The 19,096-nt window shown below is 45.9% G+C and overlaps 1 protein-coding gene across 1 annotated transcript in view; it reads left to right on the top strand.

Moving 5' to 3' along the window:
- The window catches only part of GTF2A1L (general transcription factor IIA subunit 1 like), a 431,363-nt gene that overhangs the window by 42,281 nt on the left and 369,986 nt on the right, over nt 1–19,096 (top strand). The window contains exon 2 of the mRNA XM_063918693.1: nt 6,439–6,540. Within this exon, the coding sequence (XP_063774763.1) occupies nt 6,439–6,540 (102 nt within the window). The remainder of the gene's footprint in view (nt 1–6,438; nt 6,541–19,096) is intronic.

Raw genomic sequence — 19,096 nt, 5'->3', positions numbered from 1 at the left:
CAGACACCCGCCCTGCAAACGCTTTGACACGCCTGCGTTTTTCCAAACACTCCCAGAAAACGGTCATTTGCCATCCACAAACGCCCTCTTCCTGTCAATCTCCTTGCGAACGGCTGTGCGAATGGTTTCTTCGCTAGAACCAGTGCACAACAACGATCCGCTTTGTAACCGTACGGCGCGCCTGCGCATTGCGGTGTATACACATTGGCAGTAGTTACCTGATTGCTGCGCAGCGAAAAACGCTAGCGAGCGAGCAGATCTGAATTAGGCCCCGAGTTTCCAGGGTCAGATCAGCTGATGGAAATTATGGAAGAGGCTTGCGCTACGCCTAATAAGTTTAGAATTCCTAAGAAATGGAATTCCTATTATCCTCTTCCAGCTGGGGATTGTTTAAAAAGGGAGGTGCTCCTAAAGTAGATACGAATGTAATTCGATTAGTGCGAAAATCTACATTACCTTTGCCTTCAACATCATTAAATAGATGGTTTTCTAAAAAACATTTTTTCCCTGTCTGGGGCAGTCATAAGGCCCGCCGTGGCTTCAGCTTGGATGGCAAAGGCAGTGGCTGCCTGGGCTGATTCATTGAAGGGGGATGTTTCAATAGCTTCTAGAGCGCAAAAATCCCATATAGCTCATATAAAACAGGCGGCAGTGTTCTTGGAAGAAGCAGCACTGGATATGGGTACTATTGCCTCCAGGGCATCAACTTCAACAATAGCTGCTCGCAGAGCAGTTTGGCTACGTATGTGGAAAGCTGATTCAGAATCAAAGAAGGTTTTGGAATCTTTGCCCTTTTCTGGAGATATTCTTTTTGGTAAAGAATTGACAGTTATTCTGGAGTCAGAAGCAGACTCCAAGAAGGTCAAGTTTCCTTCCACATACAATTTCAAACCTAAAGTTCCGGCTTTTCGGTCTCAAGGAAAAAGTGATGGCAAGCAGCCCCAATACAGCAAATCTGGTAAGACTAAAAAGCATTGGGCTACTAGAGGACCGGTTGGAAAAACAGATAAGCCATCAGCCTGATGGTGCGGGCCTCCACCTGGGAGACCCCAGGATGGAGGGGCCGACTACAGTTTGCACAGATCTGGCTGCAGTCTACAACAGATGCATGGGTGCAGGAAGCGGTATCTCTAGGCTATTCTTTTGCCTTCAAGAAGCACCCTCCTCGAAGGTTTTTTTTGTACCAGCCCGTCTCGGGTAGAGATGAAGGCCAGGGCTTTGTTAGAGGCAGTTCAGAAATTGCTTCACTCAGGAGTTGTCATTCCAGTTCCTCCTGCTCATCGAGGACAAGGTTTTTACTCCAACCAGTCCAGATCTGCTTGGACGATGCAACGGCAGTAGTGTACGTCAACCATCAGGGAGGAACTCGCAGCTGAAAAGCGATGGAGGTAAGTCACATACTAATGTCGAAGTCAAAAATATTACATAAAAAGAACATACAAACTACACACATATGAGTCGCTATACTTGCAAATTCGCGCAGCGAGCACAGCAATATATGGTAACACACGCATTTACACGGACATGCCACAGAGATGGATTCGACACTTATTTCATGCAGTACATAATTAGAATAATATCAAGCGCCAGACATCATGATGATTTAAAATTATATAATGAAGTAATGTCATGTATGTGTATTATTTGAACGAAGCAAGATAGACCTGTCATATTTTACTATTAAAGCAATCAGATTAATGTGTAGATTCATTTGATACTTGTTAATAAGTTGTAGGACATTGCAACAAATAATTATGATTAAATGTATAAAAGCTAAAATCACTTTTATTAGAACAATAGATATTCCAAACATGTAGTGGACAGGAAGCTCAGGCCAGCCCTTTGGATGTCTTCAAGGCTAAACCTGATTAGCATATACAAAGAGACTAGTGACTCATCATGAATGAGTAAGTCCCCTCCCCCAAAAACTAGATAACACATTGCTGATCACACAGGAGGTCAGTTGCTGTTTTGGACTAGACTATGATGGAGCTATTGCCAGATCAGTTCCTGTATTTATTTGCTGAGAGAGAGATATTAAGAGGAGGATGCATTGAAAGATATGGTAATTGTATCGCTGGCCTGTAACTGTATGTATTTTGTATTAACTGATTACTGTGCTATTGTATCCATGTAACTATAGGTATACTGTACTTTGTAATATATTTAATCCATATCCTTTTAATAACAAATATATACATCAATGAGCTTTGGAACTCAGATAATGTGTGGGTGTATTGTTTTCTCTTATGGGATGCAGTGTTATGCGATGTACAGCGCACTTTTATCTTATATGGTAATAAGATGCGCCTGGCATCTGCAGTATATATTAGAGTGGGCATTTTAAATATTTGTGAGAAAGCAATTTGGCATTCACACTAAAGTGAGCAGAACTTCATCATCCAGCTTTGTCCGCAGTGTTCGTTCCAGGAGTCCTAAACTGGGAAGCGGACTTCCTCAGTCGACATGCCATTCAGGAAAGCGAATGGGCTCTACACCCGGAGGTTTTTCAGACTCTAAAAGACAAGTGGGGATAGATCTCACCGTGTCCCGGCTGAACAACAAAGTGCTCGCATACGGGTCAAGAACAAAGGATCCCAGAGCGATTTTTGTGGATGCCCTGTCGGTGAGATGGGATTTTCATCTGGCTTATATGTTTCCTCCAATCACCCTATTACCCAGGGTGTTGAGAAAGATAAAGCAAGGAAAAGGTGCCGTGATACTAATAGCTCTGGCTTGGCCCAGAAGACATTGGTACACAGATCTGCAGAGTATGTCGCTGGATGTTCCACTTCTGCTCCCTCAACGTCCAGATCTGCTGATGCAGGGTCCTTGTTATCACAGACATCTGGATCGACTGTCTTTGACGGCGTGGGTCTTGAAACCTCTATCCTGAAGTCAAGAGGATTCTCACAACAGGTAATTCAAACTATGCTCAGAGCATGGAAACCTTACTCAGCTCGCATTTATCACCAAATATGGCAAACCTACTGTATATTCATTGGTGCAGTGAACGTAAAATGGGCACTAAGTCTTTGAGTTTCCAGGGTCTTAGCATTCCTTCAGGCAGGAATCGATAAAAGTTTGAAGGTGGCTTCCTTAAGAGTGCAAGTGTCGGCATTGACTGTATGGTTCCAAAAGAAAATTGCCAATTTACAGTTTGTGCATACTTTTTTCCAGGGAATGCTGCGCATTCAACCTCCTTTTGTTCCTCCTACAGTGCCTTGGGACCTTAATCTAGTCCTGAAAGCCCTTCAAGTTGCCCCGTTTGAACCACTTAATAAAGTGGATCTTAAATGGTTGACAGCTAATGTTTTTTTTCTACCGGCTATGGCATCAGCTAAAAGTTTTAGATTTAGGGGCATTATCATGTCATTCCCCATGTTTTATTTTTATTTATCCAGATAAAGCAGTTCTCAGAACTAGATCTGGGTATCTTCCGAAGGTGGTGTCTAAATTCCACCTTAATGAAGAAATTGTAGTCCCGGCTTTCCAGGTACCGGGCCTTTCTGCGGGAGATGCATTGCTGGACGTGGTCCGTGCATTAAGGATCTACGTAGATCGTACCAGTGCCATCAGATAGATGGATTCCCTCTTCATTCACTACTGATTTCACAACAGAGGATGGCCTGCTGATAAGCAGACACTGGCAAGATGGCTTCGGATGACTATTTCAGAAGCATATTCTCAGGCTGATCTCCCTGTTTCGGCTAATGTCTCTGCTCACTCTTCTTGTAAGGTAGGTCCATCATGGGCAGCACAACATGGTGCTCCAGCAGAACAGATATGTAAGGCAGCCACATGGTCTTCCATTAACACATTCATTAGATACTATGCCTTGGATACCTTTGCCTCTCATGATGCTGAATTCAGGCAAAGGATTCTCCTGTCCAATCAGGAGCGTCCCCACCACTAAATTGCTTTGGGAAATCCCATTGTTATCCTGTGGATAACATGTGGACCCTGTCGGAGAAATATACGTTATGGTAAGAACTTACCGTTGATAATGGTATTTCTCCTAAGTCCACAGGGATCCCACTCTGACGCACCTGATTTGAGGATCCTTTTACTCGCTAACCTCTTCCTTCTTGTACGAAAGGGTATGCATGTGCGTTCTTATCGCCTGATTAAGGCTGTCTATGATGCTCCTGCCTTGAGATTTGGAATACAAATGATTTGCCTGACCAAGGAGGCAGGGATATATGGATGGGCCCGTTGCATGCTGGGAGGCCGGACAAGCTTTGACCGATTGGTGCAAATCCGCTGTCGCTTCATCATATCCCATTGATATCCCATTGTTATCCTACCGTTATTAACAGTGAGTTCTTACCCTAACGTATATTTCTCTAGCATCCATAAGGGATATTGGGGAAAATTAGTAAGATGAGGTATAGACTGGGTCCAAAGGAGCCAGTGCACTTTAAATTTCTTCAACTGGGTGTGTTGGCTCCTCCCCTCTGTGCCCCCTCCCACAGGCAGTTTAGAAAAAAGTGCCCTCAGGAGAGGATGCACATCTCTGCAGCTCCAGAAAGTTTTTTTCAATTTCATTTAAAACTTTTTTTATTTTTTTCGGTATGCTGTCTGGGCAACAGCATACCTGCACCGTGGGAGTTAGGGCGGGGGGGGGGGGGGGGAAGTGGAACAGTCACCGGCCTTACGAGGTGCAGAGCCGCTTCTCCCCTGCAGGACCACCGTCCTGTGGGGCTGTTTGTTCAGCGGGGCACTGCGCCTTGGCTGTCACAGCCACAGCACGCAGCACACCCTACGTCTAAGTCTCTAAAGGCCCACTCTACTAGATCAGTGGGCACTTCCTGGGCGGCTGCCAGTGGAGTCTCGGCCTTGCAACTATGCAAGTGCTGCTACCTGGTCGGGGAAGAACACTTTTGGTAAGTTCTAAAAGTTTGGTACCCTGGCCAAAGAGGATACTCAGTTTGGGCAGGCGGTGCTACAGCAGTCTCCTCACGTTCACGCCCGGGATGCTAGAGGAAATAGGATTTTAATACCTACCGGTAAATACTTTTCTCGTAGTCCATAAGGGATATTGGGCGCCCGCCTCAGTGCATTGACTTTTCTGCAGGTTCTTGTTTTATGGTTACCTGTTCAGCTGTTGCTGTTGTTACCAGCCGTTGCTGGTTGTTGTATGTTAGTGGTGTGCTGGTGTGTAATTCTCACCACCTTTTCTGTTATGTTCCTTCACTCATATATGTCCTTTCTCCTTCAGGCACGTTTTTACCTATAACTGCCTATGGGAAGGGGCATAGAGGGGAGGAGCCTTTGGACCCCGTCTATACCACATCGTACTAGTTTCCCCTAATATCCCTTATGGACTACGAGAAAAGGATTTACTGGTAGGTATTAAAATCCTATTTAGTTAGTATGGTTAAGCCTGGGCACTCTTTCTTGTCCACGTTGCAGTTTACATTTTAGTATTAAGCCTTGTGTGCTCTCCATATAGACCAGGATCCATATGCCAGTGTAAGGGGGTATTCTATTAGCAGTGATAATTTCACGGCCGAAAAAACGGCCTGATATCGCGATTTTAGTGTAATAGTCGTTATTGGGCAATCCAAATATAGGCCATTTGTTTCGGCCCAAAAATGTCCTGTTTTTGTCCGAAAACGAATGGGATCCGGGATAAGTTCCTGGACCCTTGTGTTTATTGCGGAAAAAATGGGTCTACAAGGGCTGGTTATCGGGGATTACGTGCTTGAGGCATAATCTCTGATAAGTGGCGACTTGTCAGTGCTAACTGGATAGATGCCGGGGGATACATTAGCCGTGCTTAATGACTGCAGCTAATTGGATACCCTCCTTAGTCTTTTCTCTGTTCCTCTGTCAGACCGTGGACTGCAACAAAAGTGAATAATGACATGCCACAAAGTCTTTCGCCTGATACACCCAATGGGACTGATGTTCAGTTTGATCACATTTGATCCCAAAGTGTAGATTTCAAGTGTGTTCAGTAAAACCCTCCACAATTACACATATATGCATGAGTTGCATGTATATTAAGATATGAGCGATTTGGTTATATGGTGGTGATCCTGTTTGGTCCTGCCTCCTCCCTCCAGAAGTCAGTGGGAGGTCATAGATGAAGTCCCAGGGTCTCAGTGATGCAGTAAGGAGGGTCTGGTGATGGAGAGGTTGTGAATGCTGACTGTAGGTAGATTACAAGGGGGACCCAAGTCTATAAAGAATACTATTTCCTGCGTCATTCAATATTACGGATGGGTTTCAGGGAGGGGGTTGGGGAGGGATGTGAACTACTGCAGCTGCCACAAGCTCTATATAGTAAGGAGAAGAGGTGGAGTTTTCCCCGCATACAAGCGGCTCCCTGTTGAAGTGCTTCATATTATTGTAATGATTATTTTGTTTCTATATTTTGGTAAATCTAGAATAAGACCATAGTGACTTTACGGTCGTCTTTTCTTTATTTAGCCAAAACTTTACAAGTCCATTATTGAAGATGTTATTGAAAGCGTGTCTGACCTTTTTGCAGAAGAAGGCATAGACGAACAAGTTCTTAAAGATCTAAAGCAAGTAAGTGGAAAGTTACTTCTATATTTTTCTTTTCTCATTATCACAGTTGTTGCTGCTGTACAACGAAAAGGGTGATAGAAACGTGTAATGCTCTGATTGGTGCAGATCCTCACACAAATCACCTGCAACTGCACGCACGGAAATACAGTAAATGCGATATTCGTCCGTCTGTAGAGTTGCGCTCATCCCTGTGACTGCACCGCCACGACCTCCCTTGCATGTGTGGAAGTAGCTGGATACCAGATGCAAGACAGATTAGACGGATGTCTGTGTGCGCTTGTATCTGCATATGCTGCAGTTCTGCCTACACGTGCATGACACGTACTCAAGACATACATGCAACTTGCGAGGTCCCCTTTGCCGCCCTGCTACAGCCATTTAGCAAAACATAGAGATGACACTAAGTTGCCTACTACTTTGAGTTGCCCGCAGCACATGCCCAGCTACAGAGCATGCACGTTGCTAAAAATCAGTCTGCAATACAGAGTTCTGAATTAGCCCCTGTAAGCGTAGCTGTCGCCAAGATGCACGGCAGTATTATTTCCCCTGCTTGTCAAAGTGCCCAATTATTATTAATGGAGTAATATCTCATAAATTACATCTCTTTGATTTACAGTAATGGAAACAGGAAGATGTGCTTTAAAGCTGCACTACCACATGGTAAAAGGTTTATACTCTGATACCCCCATCCAGGGTTCCTGTGTTCCTCTTCTTGCCTTGGCCCAAACCCAGAAATCTTGTGAAGGGGTTTTGCTTGTTGAGAACTAAACTGGAAAGAGGGAAAATCAGCTGCGGCCCATGAGTCTGTGGCTAAAGAGGGGGACCAAGGAAAACATTTTAGCTAGTTGGTAGTGCAAACTTAATGTGATAGGTTTCTCCTTTAACCTTTTTGTCCCATGAGCCATTTTTATTCAGTTTCATTATGATATTACATCACCTCAATATTCTGTATCACATGAATATCACGCGTTTTGCCATGCACTCCCATAGGGGTGCAATAGGGGTGGCCCGTGAACCATTTTTATTCAATTCCATGTGATATTACATCACCTCAATATTAATTCTGTATCCCCTAAATATCATGCATTTTGCCACGCACTCCCATAGGAATGGCCCATGAACCATTTTTATATAATTCCATGTGATATTACATAACCTCATTATTCTGTATAACCTAAATATTGCGTGTTTTGCCACACACTCCCGTAGGGGTGCGCATAGGGGTGGCCCATGAACCATTTTTATTCATTTCCATGCGATATTACATCACCTCATTATTAATTCTGTATAACCTAAATATCACGCGTTTTGCCACACAGTCCCATAGGGGTGGCCCATGAACCATTTTTATTCAATTCCATACAATATTACATCACCTCAATATTCTGTATCACCTAAACATCACGTGTTTTGCTGAGTGCATGGCAAAACGCGTGATGTTTAGGTGATACAGAATTGATATTGAGGTGATGTAATATGCATTCTGCACATCACCCAACATCACGCAGATTTGCCTTACAGAAATTAAATACCCCCTGACAGTCTGGTTTAGCACTTTGGTTCAATTTTATTTTCTAATCAATGTTTATTAAGTTTTAACAGATGAAGAAAGAGCAGACATGCGAATGAAACTAGTTCAGTTTTCTATGACTGAGAATATATTTTTATTTTAGATGTTTCAAAATTACTGTATAACTCTATAAATGTAACTTTGTACGAATATTAAAAGTTGATGCATAATTAAAAGGACTTATTTGAAAGCCTTTGTAGCATTCAATGCATATCCTGCTGTTATGACACATTGTACCTGCATGTACTAAACCCACCTCACTCCTTTGTCTGCTACTGGTAGTGAGATTGGAGGTGAAAGGCTCGATCCACACACTGAGTGACAACCCTTGCTCAAGACATTCATCTAAATTAAATATGCTTCATCTACTTAGATAATGGAAGCATAATGAATTTAGTGTTTTAACCCGAGGAGGTGGATAGACGAGTGCCAGGACTGTAGTGACAGGGAGTGTAGATTAGCATTTTGTGCCCAATTAATGTTTTTAGTAAGAGTATGAAAGTAATGAGGCACTTTCGGTTGTTGGCTGAATATTGATTTCTTATTAAATGGATTTGACTAATCACTGAATCCTATGAAACAATGTTATTCCAATTTAAATTTGGGGACATTTTTATTGCAATCTATTTATGTGCTGTTAAAGTGATCCAAGTTACACTACAGAACTAAAAGTACAGTGTGGATTGCTGAACATCACCTATCATTCCAGAACCCTGAGCATTAATATAAGGTTGGTCACCCTCAGGGCTGCCAAGAGAAATCCTGGGCCCCAGTACAACAACTTCCTGGGCCCCCCGCACCCCTCCTGGAGGGGGTGTGAACACAGCATGCAGGGGCATGGCCACACCTCTTTAGGGGCATGTCTAGAACATGAGAAGCACCCACTCACAGAAGCATGGCATGCCCCCCAGCCAGGGCAGTAGGGAGTCTGGATGGGCCCAGGTCCATTTCAGGGGGCGTGGCATAATCACAGGAGGCATGGCCATGCACCCTTAGAAAAAAATTCTGGAAAAAAAAAAGTATTTTAAGCACTTCCCTGGCCACACTGCAACCGCATCCATTCTTCTGGGAAGACTTTCCACGGGATTTTGGAGCCTAACTGTGGAGTTTCACATCCATTTAGTCACAGGAGCAAAAATGAGGCCCGACATTGATTTTCGGATTCCAGGTGCGTTCCAATTTGTCTCGAAGATGTTCAGTGGGGTTGAGGTTAGGGCTCAGTCAGTGTCGGACTGGGGCATGGAGGGCCCACCAGGGAAATACAGTGATAGGGTCCCATGCTTAGAGGCTTGGCTAACCAGTAGTGCAGGTTCTGGGCCCCTTGATACAAGCCCCTTGATACAGATATATAGCAAATACCGCTAGTGCATGCATGATAATGTACCAGATTAATAACACTGTAGAAAGTACCCCAAAGTCCTGTGCAGTATAATGTAACATATGCATAATGTGTAATTCAAGTTCAAAATCTGGTCACTAGAGGAGGGGGTGGGGCCCACCGGTGGTTTCCCCTGTACCCCTGTGGGCCAGTCCGACACTGGGCTCAGTACCTGTTAGCAATGGGTGTATTTGAAATGACGAAACACTGATTACAAGAGGTTTTAATTATTTTGGCCATGCATTTTATATGCTCACTTTATTTTGACTCTTGGGACTATATTGGAAATGTATCTCTTTGAAAATACAACAACTAAATGGATTTTTTTTTTTTGAAGAATATATTTATTGAAGGACAAAGCAGAACACATCCCATCAGAAACACACAAAGCATACAAGACATATCAAGGCATTAAGTTTGAAGCCAGCAGAGTTAAATGAATGAGAGACACAGGCTAGATCGTCCAATAACATGTCACATCTGCACTATTAGATCCAATTTTTCATTTTCATTTGCAAAGAAAGAGTCCTGAAGCATGAGGACATAAACATCATAAAACTATAGACTACAAGAGGAGAAGGAAGAAAATGTAGGAAAAGAAAAGGAGACGGCGTGGCTAGAACTGTCGAAAGAGAGGAAAAAGGGAGAGACAGAAAACAAGTAAGAAAGAAAAAAAAAAAGAGAAGAGAAATGGGATTTACGTGAAAGGAGAGTTAGCCTTAAAGAAGGACATCCAGGGGCCCCATGTTTTATCAAAGGATTTAGAAGAGTGTTCAATAACACTGGTCATAAATTCCATGCGGTGAACTGACCAAACCCTAGTGATAACTGAGGTGATAGTGGTCGGGAGGGGTTGTTTCCAGTCAGCAGCGAGTTGACAAGTGGCTTCCGAAAGGGCATGTCTAATAAGTTTATTCTGGTGGTAGGTAGCATCTGGGAATGGCAGTGGTAAGAGGAAAAATTTAGGATCTCAGGGAAGTGGGATTTGTAGAAGTGAGGAGAGAAGGTTCCTAATATCCGACCAGAAAGTGGAGAGCTTGGTGCAACTCCACCAGATGAACCTGAAGAAATTAACCTTCCAATCCGCAACCTCGCCAGTACTGATTAGAGGCATCAGGGAATATTTTAGCTATTCTGGAGGGGACCAAGTACCATCTATAAAGCATTTTATAGACGTTTTCTTTTATTCTAACACATATTGAGCTTGACCTTGCTACCTCTCTAATAACATTCCAATCTTCACGATCTAAGAACTCTCCCGTTCCCAAGCCAACTCAAGAGTCCCGCGTGTGCATTGAGGAAGATGACAGGTCCGAATATAAGGAGGAAATGAAACCAGATGTGGAGGATTGGCGGAGGGAGAGCGACTCAAAAGAAGTCAGGGGGCTGGAAACGAGACGGTGCTTAATGGTACCATGAAAATTTCGCAACTGTAGGTATTGAAAAAATTTGTGGAAGGGATACCGAATTTAGTTTGGATGTTGGAAAAAGGAGGAAATGTATGGTCATGCGATATATCATTGAGAAATCTGATGCCCCCGTTTAACCATGGGGAGAATGTCTTAGGATTCAAACCGGGTGGGAAATCCTTAGAATTAAACAAGGGGATGACCGGGACAGGCGGAGGAGATAGTCCAAACTTGCGAATGGACAAGTCCCAAATCGATAAGGAGTGGGAAACAATGAGATGATCGCGGACCTTCCTCGGGCGACGGGCCCGAGGGATCCAGAGTAGGGTAGCTGGGGAAAGCAATCCTAGAGACTCAGCCTCAAGGCGAACCCACACTCTGGAAGAATTAAAATGGTTCCATAAAATACATTGAGCGAGCTGCGCAGAGAGGTAATAGAGTTTAAAATTGGGAATACCTAGACCCCCTCCCCGAGTTGGCCTTTGGAGAGTGCATAAGTGCACCCGAGGCCTTTTTCCTGCCCATATAAAGTTAGAAGTATGATATTGAAGAAATTTAAAAACATATGGGGGAATACGGATAGGGAGGGTTTAGAAAAGATAAAGGAGTTTAGGAAGAACAGTCATTTTCTCTATCGTCCTAGTGGATGCTGGGGTTCCTGAAAGGACCATGGGGAATAGCGGCTCCGCAGGAGACAGGGCACAAAAAGTAAAGCTTTTTCCGATCAGGTGGTGTGCACTGGCTCCTCCCCCTATGACCCTCCTCCAGACTCCAGTTAGATTTTTGTGCCCGGCCGAGAAGGGTGCAATCTAGGTAGCTCTCCTAAAGAGCTGCTTAGAAAAAGTTTAGCTAGGTTTTTTATTTTACAGTGATTCCTGCTGGCAACAGGATCACTGCAGCGAGGGACTGAGGGGAGAAGAAGGAGTCAACTCACCTGCGTGCAGGATGGATTGGCTTCTTGGCTACTGGACATCAAGCTCCAGAGGGACGATCACGGGTACAGCCTGGATGGTCACCGGAGCCACGCCGCCGGCCCCCTTGCAGATGCTGAAGACAGAAGAGGTCCAGAATCGGCGGCTGAAGACTCCTGCAGTCTTCAAAAGGTAGCGCACAGCACTGCAGCTGTGCGCCATTTTCCTCTCAGCACACTTCACACGGCAGTCACTGAGGGTGCAGGGCGCTGGGAGGGGGGCGCCCTGGGAGGCAAAATGATTACCTATAAAGGCTAAAAATACCTCACATATAGCCCTAGAGGCTATATGGAGATATTTAACCCCTGCCTAATTTTTCTAAATAGCGGGAGACGAGCCCGCCAGAAAAGGGGCGGGGCCTATCTCCTCAGCACACGGCGCCATTTCCTCTCACAGCTCCACTGGTCAGGACGGCTCCCAAGTCTCTCCCCTGCACTGCACTACAGAAACAGGGTAAAACAGAGAGGGGGGGGCACATTTATGGCGAAAATTTGATATAACAAAGCAGCTATAAGGGAGCACTTATTATAAGGCTATCCCTGATATATATATAGCGCTTTTGGTGTGTGCTGGCAAACTCTCCCTCTGTCTCCCCAAAGGGCTAGTGGGTCCTGTCTTCGTTAGGAGCATTCCCTGTGTGTCTGCTGTGTGTCGGTACGTGTGTGTCGACATGTATGAGGACGATATTGGTGTGGAGGCGGAGCAATTGCCAAATATGAGGATGTCACCCCCTAGGGAGTCGACACCGGAATGGATGCCTTTATTTATGGAACTACGGGATAGTGTCAACACGCTAAAGCAGTCGTTTGACGACATGAGGCGGCCGGACAATCAATTAGTGCCTGTCCAGGCGACTCAAACACCGTCAGGGGCTGTGAAACGCCCTTTGCCTCAGTCGGTCGACACAGACCCAGACACAGGCGATGACTCCAGTGGTGACGGTGACGAATCAACCGTATTTTCCAGTAGGGCCACACGTTATATGATTTTGGCAATGAAGGAGGCGTTACATTTAGCTGATACTACAGGTACCACTAAACAGGGTATTATGTGGGGTATGAAAAAACTACCTATAGTTTTTCCTGAATCAGAAGAATTAAATGACGTGTGTAATGAAGCGTGGGTTGCCCCTGATAAAAAGCTGATAATTTCAAAGAAATTATTGGCATTATACCCTTTCCCACCAGAGGTTAGGGAGCGCTGGGAAACACCTCCTAGGGTGGACAAGGCGCTAACACGCTTATCTAAACAAGTGGCGTTACCCTCTCCTGAGACGGCCGCACTTAAAGATCCATCAGATAGGAGGATGGAAAATATCCAAAAAAGTATATACACACATGCAGGTGTTATACTACGACCAGCTGTAGCGACTGCCTGGATGGGCAGTGCTGGGGTAGTTTGGTCAGAGTCCCTGATTGAAAATATTGATACCCTGGACAGGGACAATATTTTACTGTCGTTAGAACAAATAAAGGATGCATTTCTTTATATGCGTGATGCACAGAGGGATATCTGCACACTGGCATCACGGGTAAGTGCTATGTCCATTTCGGCCAGAAGAGCTTTATGGACGCGACAGTGGACAGGCGATGCGGATTCAAAACGGCATATGGAAGTTTTGCCGTATAAAGGGGAGGAGTTATTTGGAGTCGGTCTATCAGATTTGGTGGCCACGGCTACAGCCGGGAAATCCACCTTTCTACCTCAAGTCACTCCCCCACAGAAAAAGGCACCGACTTTTCAACCGCAGCCCTTTCGTTCCTTTAAAAATAAGAGAGCAAAGGGCTATTCATATCTGCCACGAGGCAAAGGTCGAGGGAAGAGACAGCAACACGCAGCTCCTTCCCAGGAACAGAAGCCCTCCCCGGCTTCTACAAAAGCCTCAGCATGACGCTGGGGCTTCTCAAGCGGACTCGGGGAAGGTGGGCGGTCGTCTAAAAAATTACAGCGCGCAGTGGGCTCACTCGCAGGTAGATCCCTGGATCCTGCAGATAATATCTCAAGGGTACAGGTTGGAATTAGAGACGGATCCACCTCGCCGTTTCCTGAAGTCTGCTTTACCAACGTCCCTCTCCGAAAGGGAGACGGTTTTGGAAGCCATTCACAAGCTGTACTCTCAGCAGGTGATAGTCAAGGTACCTCTTCTACAACAAGGGAAGGGGTATTATTCCACTCTTTTTGTGGTACCGAAGCCGGATGGCTCGGTAAGGCCTATTCTAAATCTGAAGTCCTTGAACCTGTACATAAAGAAGTTCAAGTTCAAAATGGAGTCACTCAGAGCAGTGATAGCGAACCTGGAAGAGGGGGACTTTATGGTATCCTTGGACATCAAGGATGCGTATCTCCACGTTCCAATTTACCCCTCACACCAGGGGTACCTCAGGTTCGTTGTACAAAACTGTCACTATCAGTTTCAGACGCTGCCGTTCGGATTGTCCACGGCACCTCGGATCTTTACAAAGGTAATGGCCGAGATGATGATTCTTCTTCGAAGAAAAGGCGTATTAATTATCCCATACTTGGACGATCTCCTAATAAGGGCGAGGTCCAGAGAACAGCTAGAGATGGGATTAGCACTGTCTCAAGAAGTGCTAAAACAGCACGGGTGGATTCTGAATATTCCAAAATCCCAGTTAATGCCGACAACTCGTCTGCTGTTCCTAGGGATGATTCTGGACACGGTTCAGAAAAAGGTTTTTCTCCCGGAGGAAAAAGCCAAGGAGTTATCCGAGCTTGTCAGGAACCTCCTAAAACCAGGAAAAGTGTCTGTACATCAATGCACAAGAGTCCTGGGAAAAATGGTGGCTTCTTACGAAGCAATTCCATTCGGCAGATTCCACGCAAGAATTTTCCAAAGGGATCTGTTGGACAAATGGTCAGGGTCGCATCTTCAGATGCACCTACGGATAACCCTGTCTCCAAGGACAAGGGTGTCTCTTCTGTGGTGGTTGCAGAGTCCTCATCTATTGGAGGGCCGCAGATTCGGCATACAGGATTGGATCCTGGTGACCACGGACGCCAGCCTGAGAGGCTGGGGAGCAGTCACACAAGGAAGAAACTTCCAGGGAGTATGGACGAGCCTGGAAACGTCTCTTCACATAAACATTCTGGAACTAAGAGCAATATACAATGCTCTAAGCCAGGCAGAACCTCTGCTTCAGGGAAAACCGGTGTTGATCCAGTCGGACAACATCACGGCAGTCGCCCATGTGAACAGACAGGGCGGCACAAGAAGCAGGAGTGCAATGGCAGAAGCTGCAAGGATTCTTCGCTGGGCAGAGAATCATGTGATAGCGCTGTCAGCAGTGTTCATCCCGGGAGTGGACAACTGGGAAGCAGACTTCCTCAGCAGACACGATCTTCACCCGGGAGAGTGGGGACTTCATCCAGAAGTCCTCCACATGCTGGTAACCCGTTGGGAAAGACCAATGGTGGACATGATGGCGTCTCGCCTCAACAAAAAACTGGACAGGTATTGCGCCAGGTCAAGAGATCCGCAGGCAATAGCTGTGGACGCGCTGGTAACGCCTTGGGTGTACCAGTCGGTGTATGTGTTTCCTCCTCTGCCTCTCATACCAAAAGTATTGAGAATTATACGGCAAAGAGGCGTAAGAACGATACTAGTGGTTCCGGATTGGCCAAGAAGGACTTGGTACCCGGAACTTCAAGAGATGATCACGGAAGATCCGTGGCCTCTACCTCTAAGGAGGGACTTGCTTCAGCAGGGTCCCTGTCTGTTTCAAGACTTACCGCGGCTGCGTTTGACGGCATGGCGGTTGAACGCCGGATCCTAATGGAAAAAGGCATGCCGGAAGAAGTCATTCCTACTTTGATTAAGGCAAGGAAGGAAGTAACCGTGCAACATTATCACCGAATTTGGCGAAAATATGTTGCGTGGTGCGAAGATCGGAGTGCTCCGACGGAGGAATTTCAACTGGGTCGATTCCTACATTTCCTGCAATCAGGATTGTCTATGGGTCTCAAATTGGGATCTATTAAGGTTCAAATTTCGGCCCTGTCGATTTTCTTCCAAAAAGAATTGGCTTCAGTCCCTGAAGTCCAGACCTTTGTTAAGGGAGTGCTGCATATACAGCCTCCTGTGGTGCCTCCAGTGGCACCGTGGGATCTCAATGTAGTTTTGGATTTTCTAAAATCTCATTGGTTTGAACCACTAAATAAGGTGGATTTGAAATATCTCACTTGGAAAGTGACCATGCTTCTAGCCCTGGCTTCTGCCAGGAGAGTGTCAGAATTGGCAGCTTTATCTTACAAAAGCCCATATCTGATTTTCCATTCGGACAGGGCAGAACTGCGGACTCGTCCGCATTTTCTCCCTAAGGTGGTGTCAGCATTTCATCTGAACCAGCCTATTGTAGTGCCTGCGGCTACAAGTGACTTGGAGGACTCCAAGTTACTGGACGTTGTCAGAGCATTAAAAATATATATTGCAAGAACAGCTGGAGTCAGAAAATCTGACTCGTTGTTTATATTGTATGCACCCAACAAGATGGGTGCTCCTGCGTCTAAGCAGACGATTGCTCGTTGGATCTGTAGCACAATCCAACTGGCACATTCTGTGGCAGGCCTGCCACAGCCTAAATCTGTAAAGGCCCACTCCACAAGGAAGGTGGGCTCATCTTGGGCGGCTGCCCGAGGGGTCTCGGCATTACAACTTTGCCGAGCAGCTACGTGGTCAGGGGAGAACACGTTTGTAAAATTTTACAAATTTGATACTCTGGCTAAGGAGGACCTGGAGTTCTCTCATTCGGTGCTGCAGAGTCATCCGCACTCTCCCGCCCGTTTGGGAGCTTTGGTATAATCCCCATGGTCCTTTCAGGAACCCCAGCATCCACTAGGACGATAGAGAAAATAAGATTTTACTTACCGATAAATCTATTTCTCGGAGTCCGTAGTGGATGCTGGGCGCCCATCCCAAGTGCGGATTATCTGCATAAATTGTACATAGTTATTGTTAACTTATTCGGGTTATTGTTGTAGGAAGCCATGTTTCAGAGGCTCCGCTGTTATCATACTGTTAACTGGGTTTAGATCACAAGTTGTACGGTGTGATTGGTGTGGCTGGTATGAGTCTTACCCGGGATTCAAAATCCTCCCTTATTGTGTACGCTCGTCCGGGCACAGTACCTAACTGGAGTCTGGAGGAGGGTCATAGGGGGAGGAGCCAGTGCACACCACCTGATCGGAAAAAGCTTTACTTTTTGTGCCCTGTCTCCTGCGGAGCCGCTATTCCCCATGGTCCTTTCAGGAACCCCAGCATCCACTACGGACTCCGAGAAATAGATTTATCGGTAAGTAAAATCTTATTTTTACAGTGTTAATACGGCCTATACAAGAAATAGGTTGGTGGGACCAGGATTCCAAATCTATTTTAATTTGGGAATGAAGGCAAGGGAAGTTGGCCTGGAAAAGCTGATGGTATCTCTTGGTTATAAAAACGCCCAAATATTGTATCTTCTGGAGACGCCAATTAAATGGGAAAAGGTTCGATAGGGACGACTTGTCCATTTGCGACAAGTAAAAATCGAGTACTTCCGTCTTATCTAAATCTTGTACCCAGAGAAGTGGCTATATAAATCCATTTCAGCTAGAACGGGTGGGAGAGAGGAGCGGGGATCGGTGAGTGTCAGTAAGACATCATCAGCATACAGTGCCAACTTATGTTCTGTGGTACTGACACGGACCCCAGATATTTTGGAATTGGCACGAAGCCTAGCAGCCATGGGCTCAGTAACAAGAGCAAAAATCAGTGGAGAGAGGGGGCATCCTTGAAGCGTGCCATTAGAAATATCAAAAGATGTCGAGGTCAGACCGTTTGCAGAAACTGTTGCCGAAGGTGAGCGGTAAAGGGACGCTATCCCCTGCAGAAACTTGCCAGAGAAGCCCATCGACCTGAGAACGCCAAACATGATATGCGGTCGAAAGCCTTTTCTGCATGTAAGGACATAATCAAGGAGGGAATTTTCCTGCTATGAATGGAGTGTATCAGGTCGACGGTTCTCCTGGTTTTATCTGGAGCCTGTCTGCCCAGGATAAATCCCACCTGGTCAGGGTGAATCAAAATGGGTATAAGGGGATTCAGTCTATTGGCTAAAATTTTAGCATATGATTTGAGATCAACGTTGAGAAGGGAAATAGGTCTATAGTTAGAACAAAGTGAAAGGTCCTTCCTGGGTTTTGGAATTACAGTTATATTAGCCATGGTCGTAGCGCAGTCAAAGGATGCCCCGTCCAATACCTTATTAAAAAAATTCCGTCAGGTAGGGAGTAAGGACGTCAGTGTATTTTCTCTGACGTCCTAGTGGATGCTGGGACTCCGTCAGGACCATGGGGAATAGCGGCTCCGCAGGAGACAGGGCACAAAATTTAAAAGTTTGACCACTAGGTGGTGTGTACTGGCTCCTCCCCCTATGACCCTCCTCCAAGCCTCAGTTAGGTTTTTGTGCCCGTCCGAGCAGGGTGCAATCTAGGTGGCTCTCCTAAAGAGCTGCTTAGAAAAAGTTTGTTAGGTTTTTTATTTTCAGTGAGTCCTGCTGGCAACAGGCTCACTGCAACGAGGGACTTAGGGGAGAAGAAGTGAACTCACCTGCGTGCAGGATGGATTTGCTTCTTAGGCTACTGGACACTAGCTCCAGAGGGACGATCACAGGTACAGCCTGGATGGGTCACCGGAGCCGCGCCGCCGACCCCCTTGCAGATGCCGAATAGAGAAGAGGTCCAGAAACCGGCGGCAGAAGACGTCTCAGTCTTCATGAGGTAGCGCACAGCACTGCAGCGGTGCGCCATTGCTCTCCGCACACTTCACACCAGCGGTCACTGAGGGTGCAGGGCGCTGGGGGGGGCGCCCTGGGCAGCAATGTAATATACCTATTCTGGCTAAAATATATCACATATAGCCCCTGGGGCTATATGGATGTATTTAACCCCTGCCAGGTTCCAAAAAAAACGGGAGAAGAAGCCCGCCGAAAAGGGGGCGGGGCCTATTCTGCTCAGCACACAGCGCCATTTTCCTGCCCAGCTCTGCTGCGAGGAAGGCTCCCAGAACTCTCCCCTGCACTGCACTACAGAAACAGGGTAAAAACAGAGAGGGGGGGCACTTATTGGCGATATTTATAATATTTGAGCTGCTATAAAGGGAACACACTTATTAAGGTTGTCCCTATATATATATTTATAGCGCTTGGGTGTGTGCTGGCAAACTCTCCCTCTG

The sequence above is a fragment of the Pseudophryne corroboree genome, chromosome 4 (genome assembly GCF_028390025.1).
Source record: "Pseudophryne corroboree isolate aPseCor3 chromosome 4, aPseCor3.hap2, whole genome shotgun sequence".
Lineage (NCBI taxonomy): Eukaryota > Metazoa > Chordata > Amphibia > Anura > Myobatrachidae > Pseudophryne > Pseudophryne corroboree.
The sequence above is the reverse complement of the archived record's forward strand: the minus strand, read 5'-3'. Positions and strand labels throughout refer to the sequence as shown.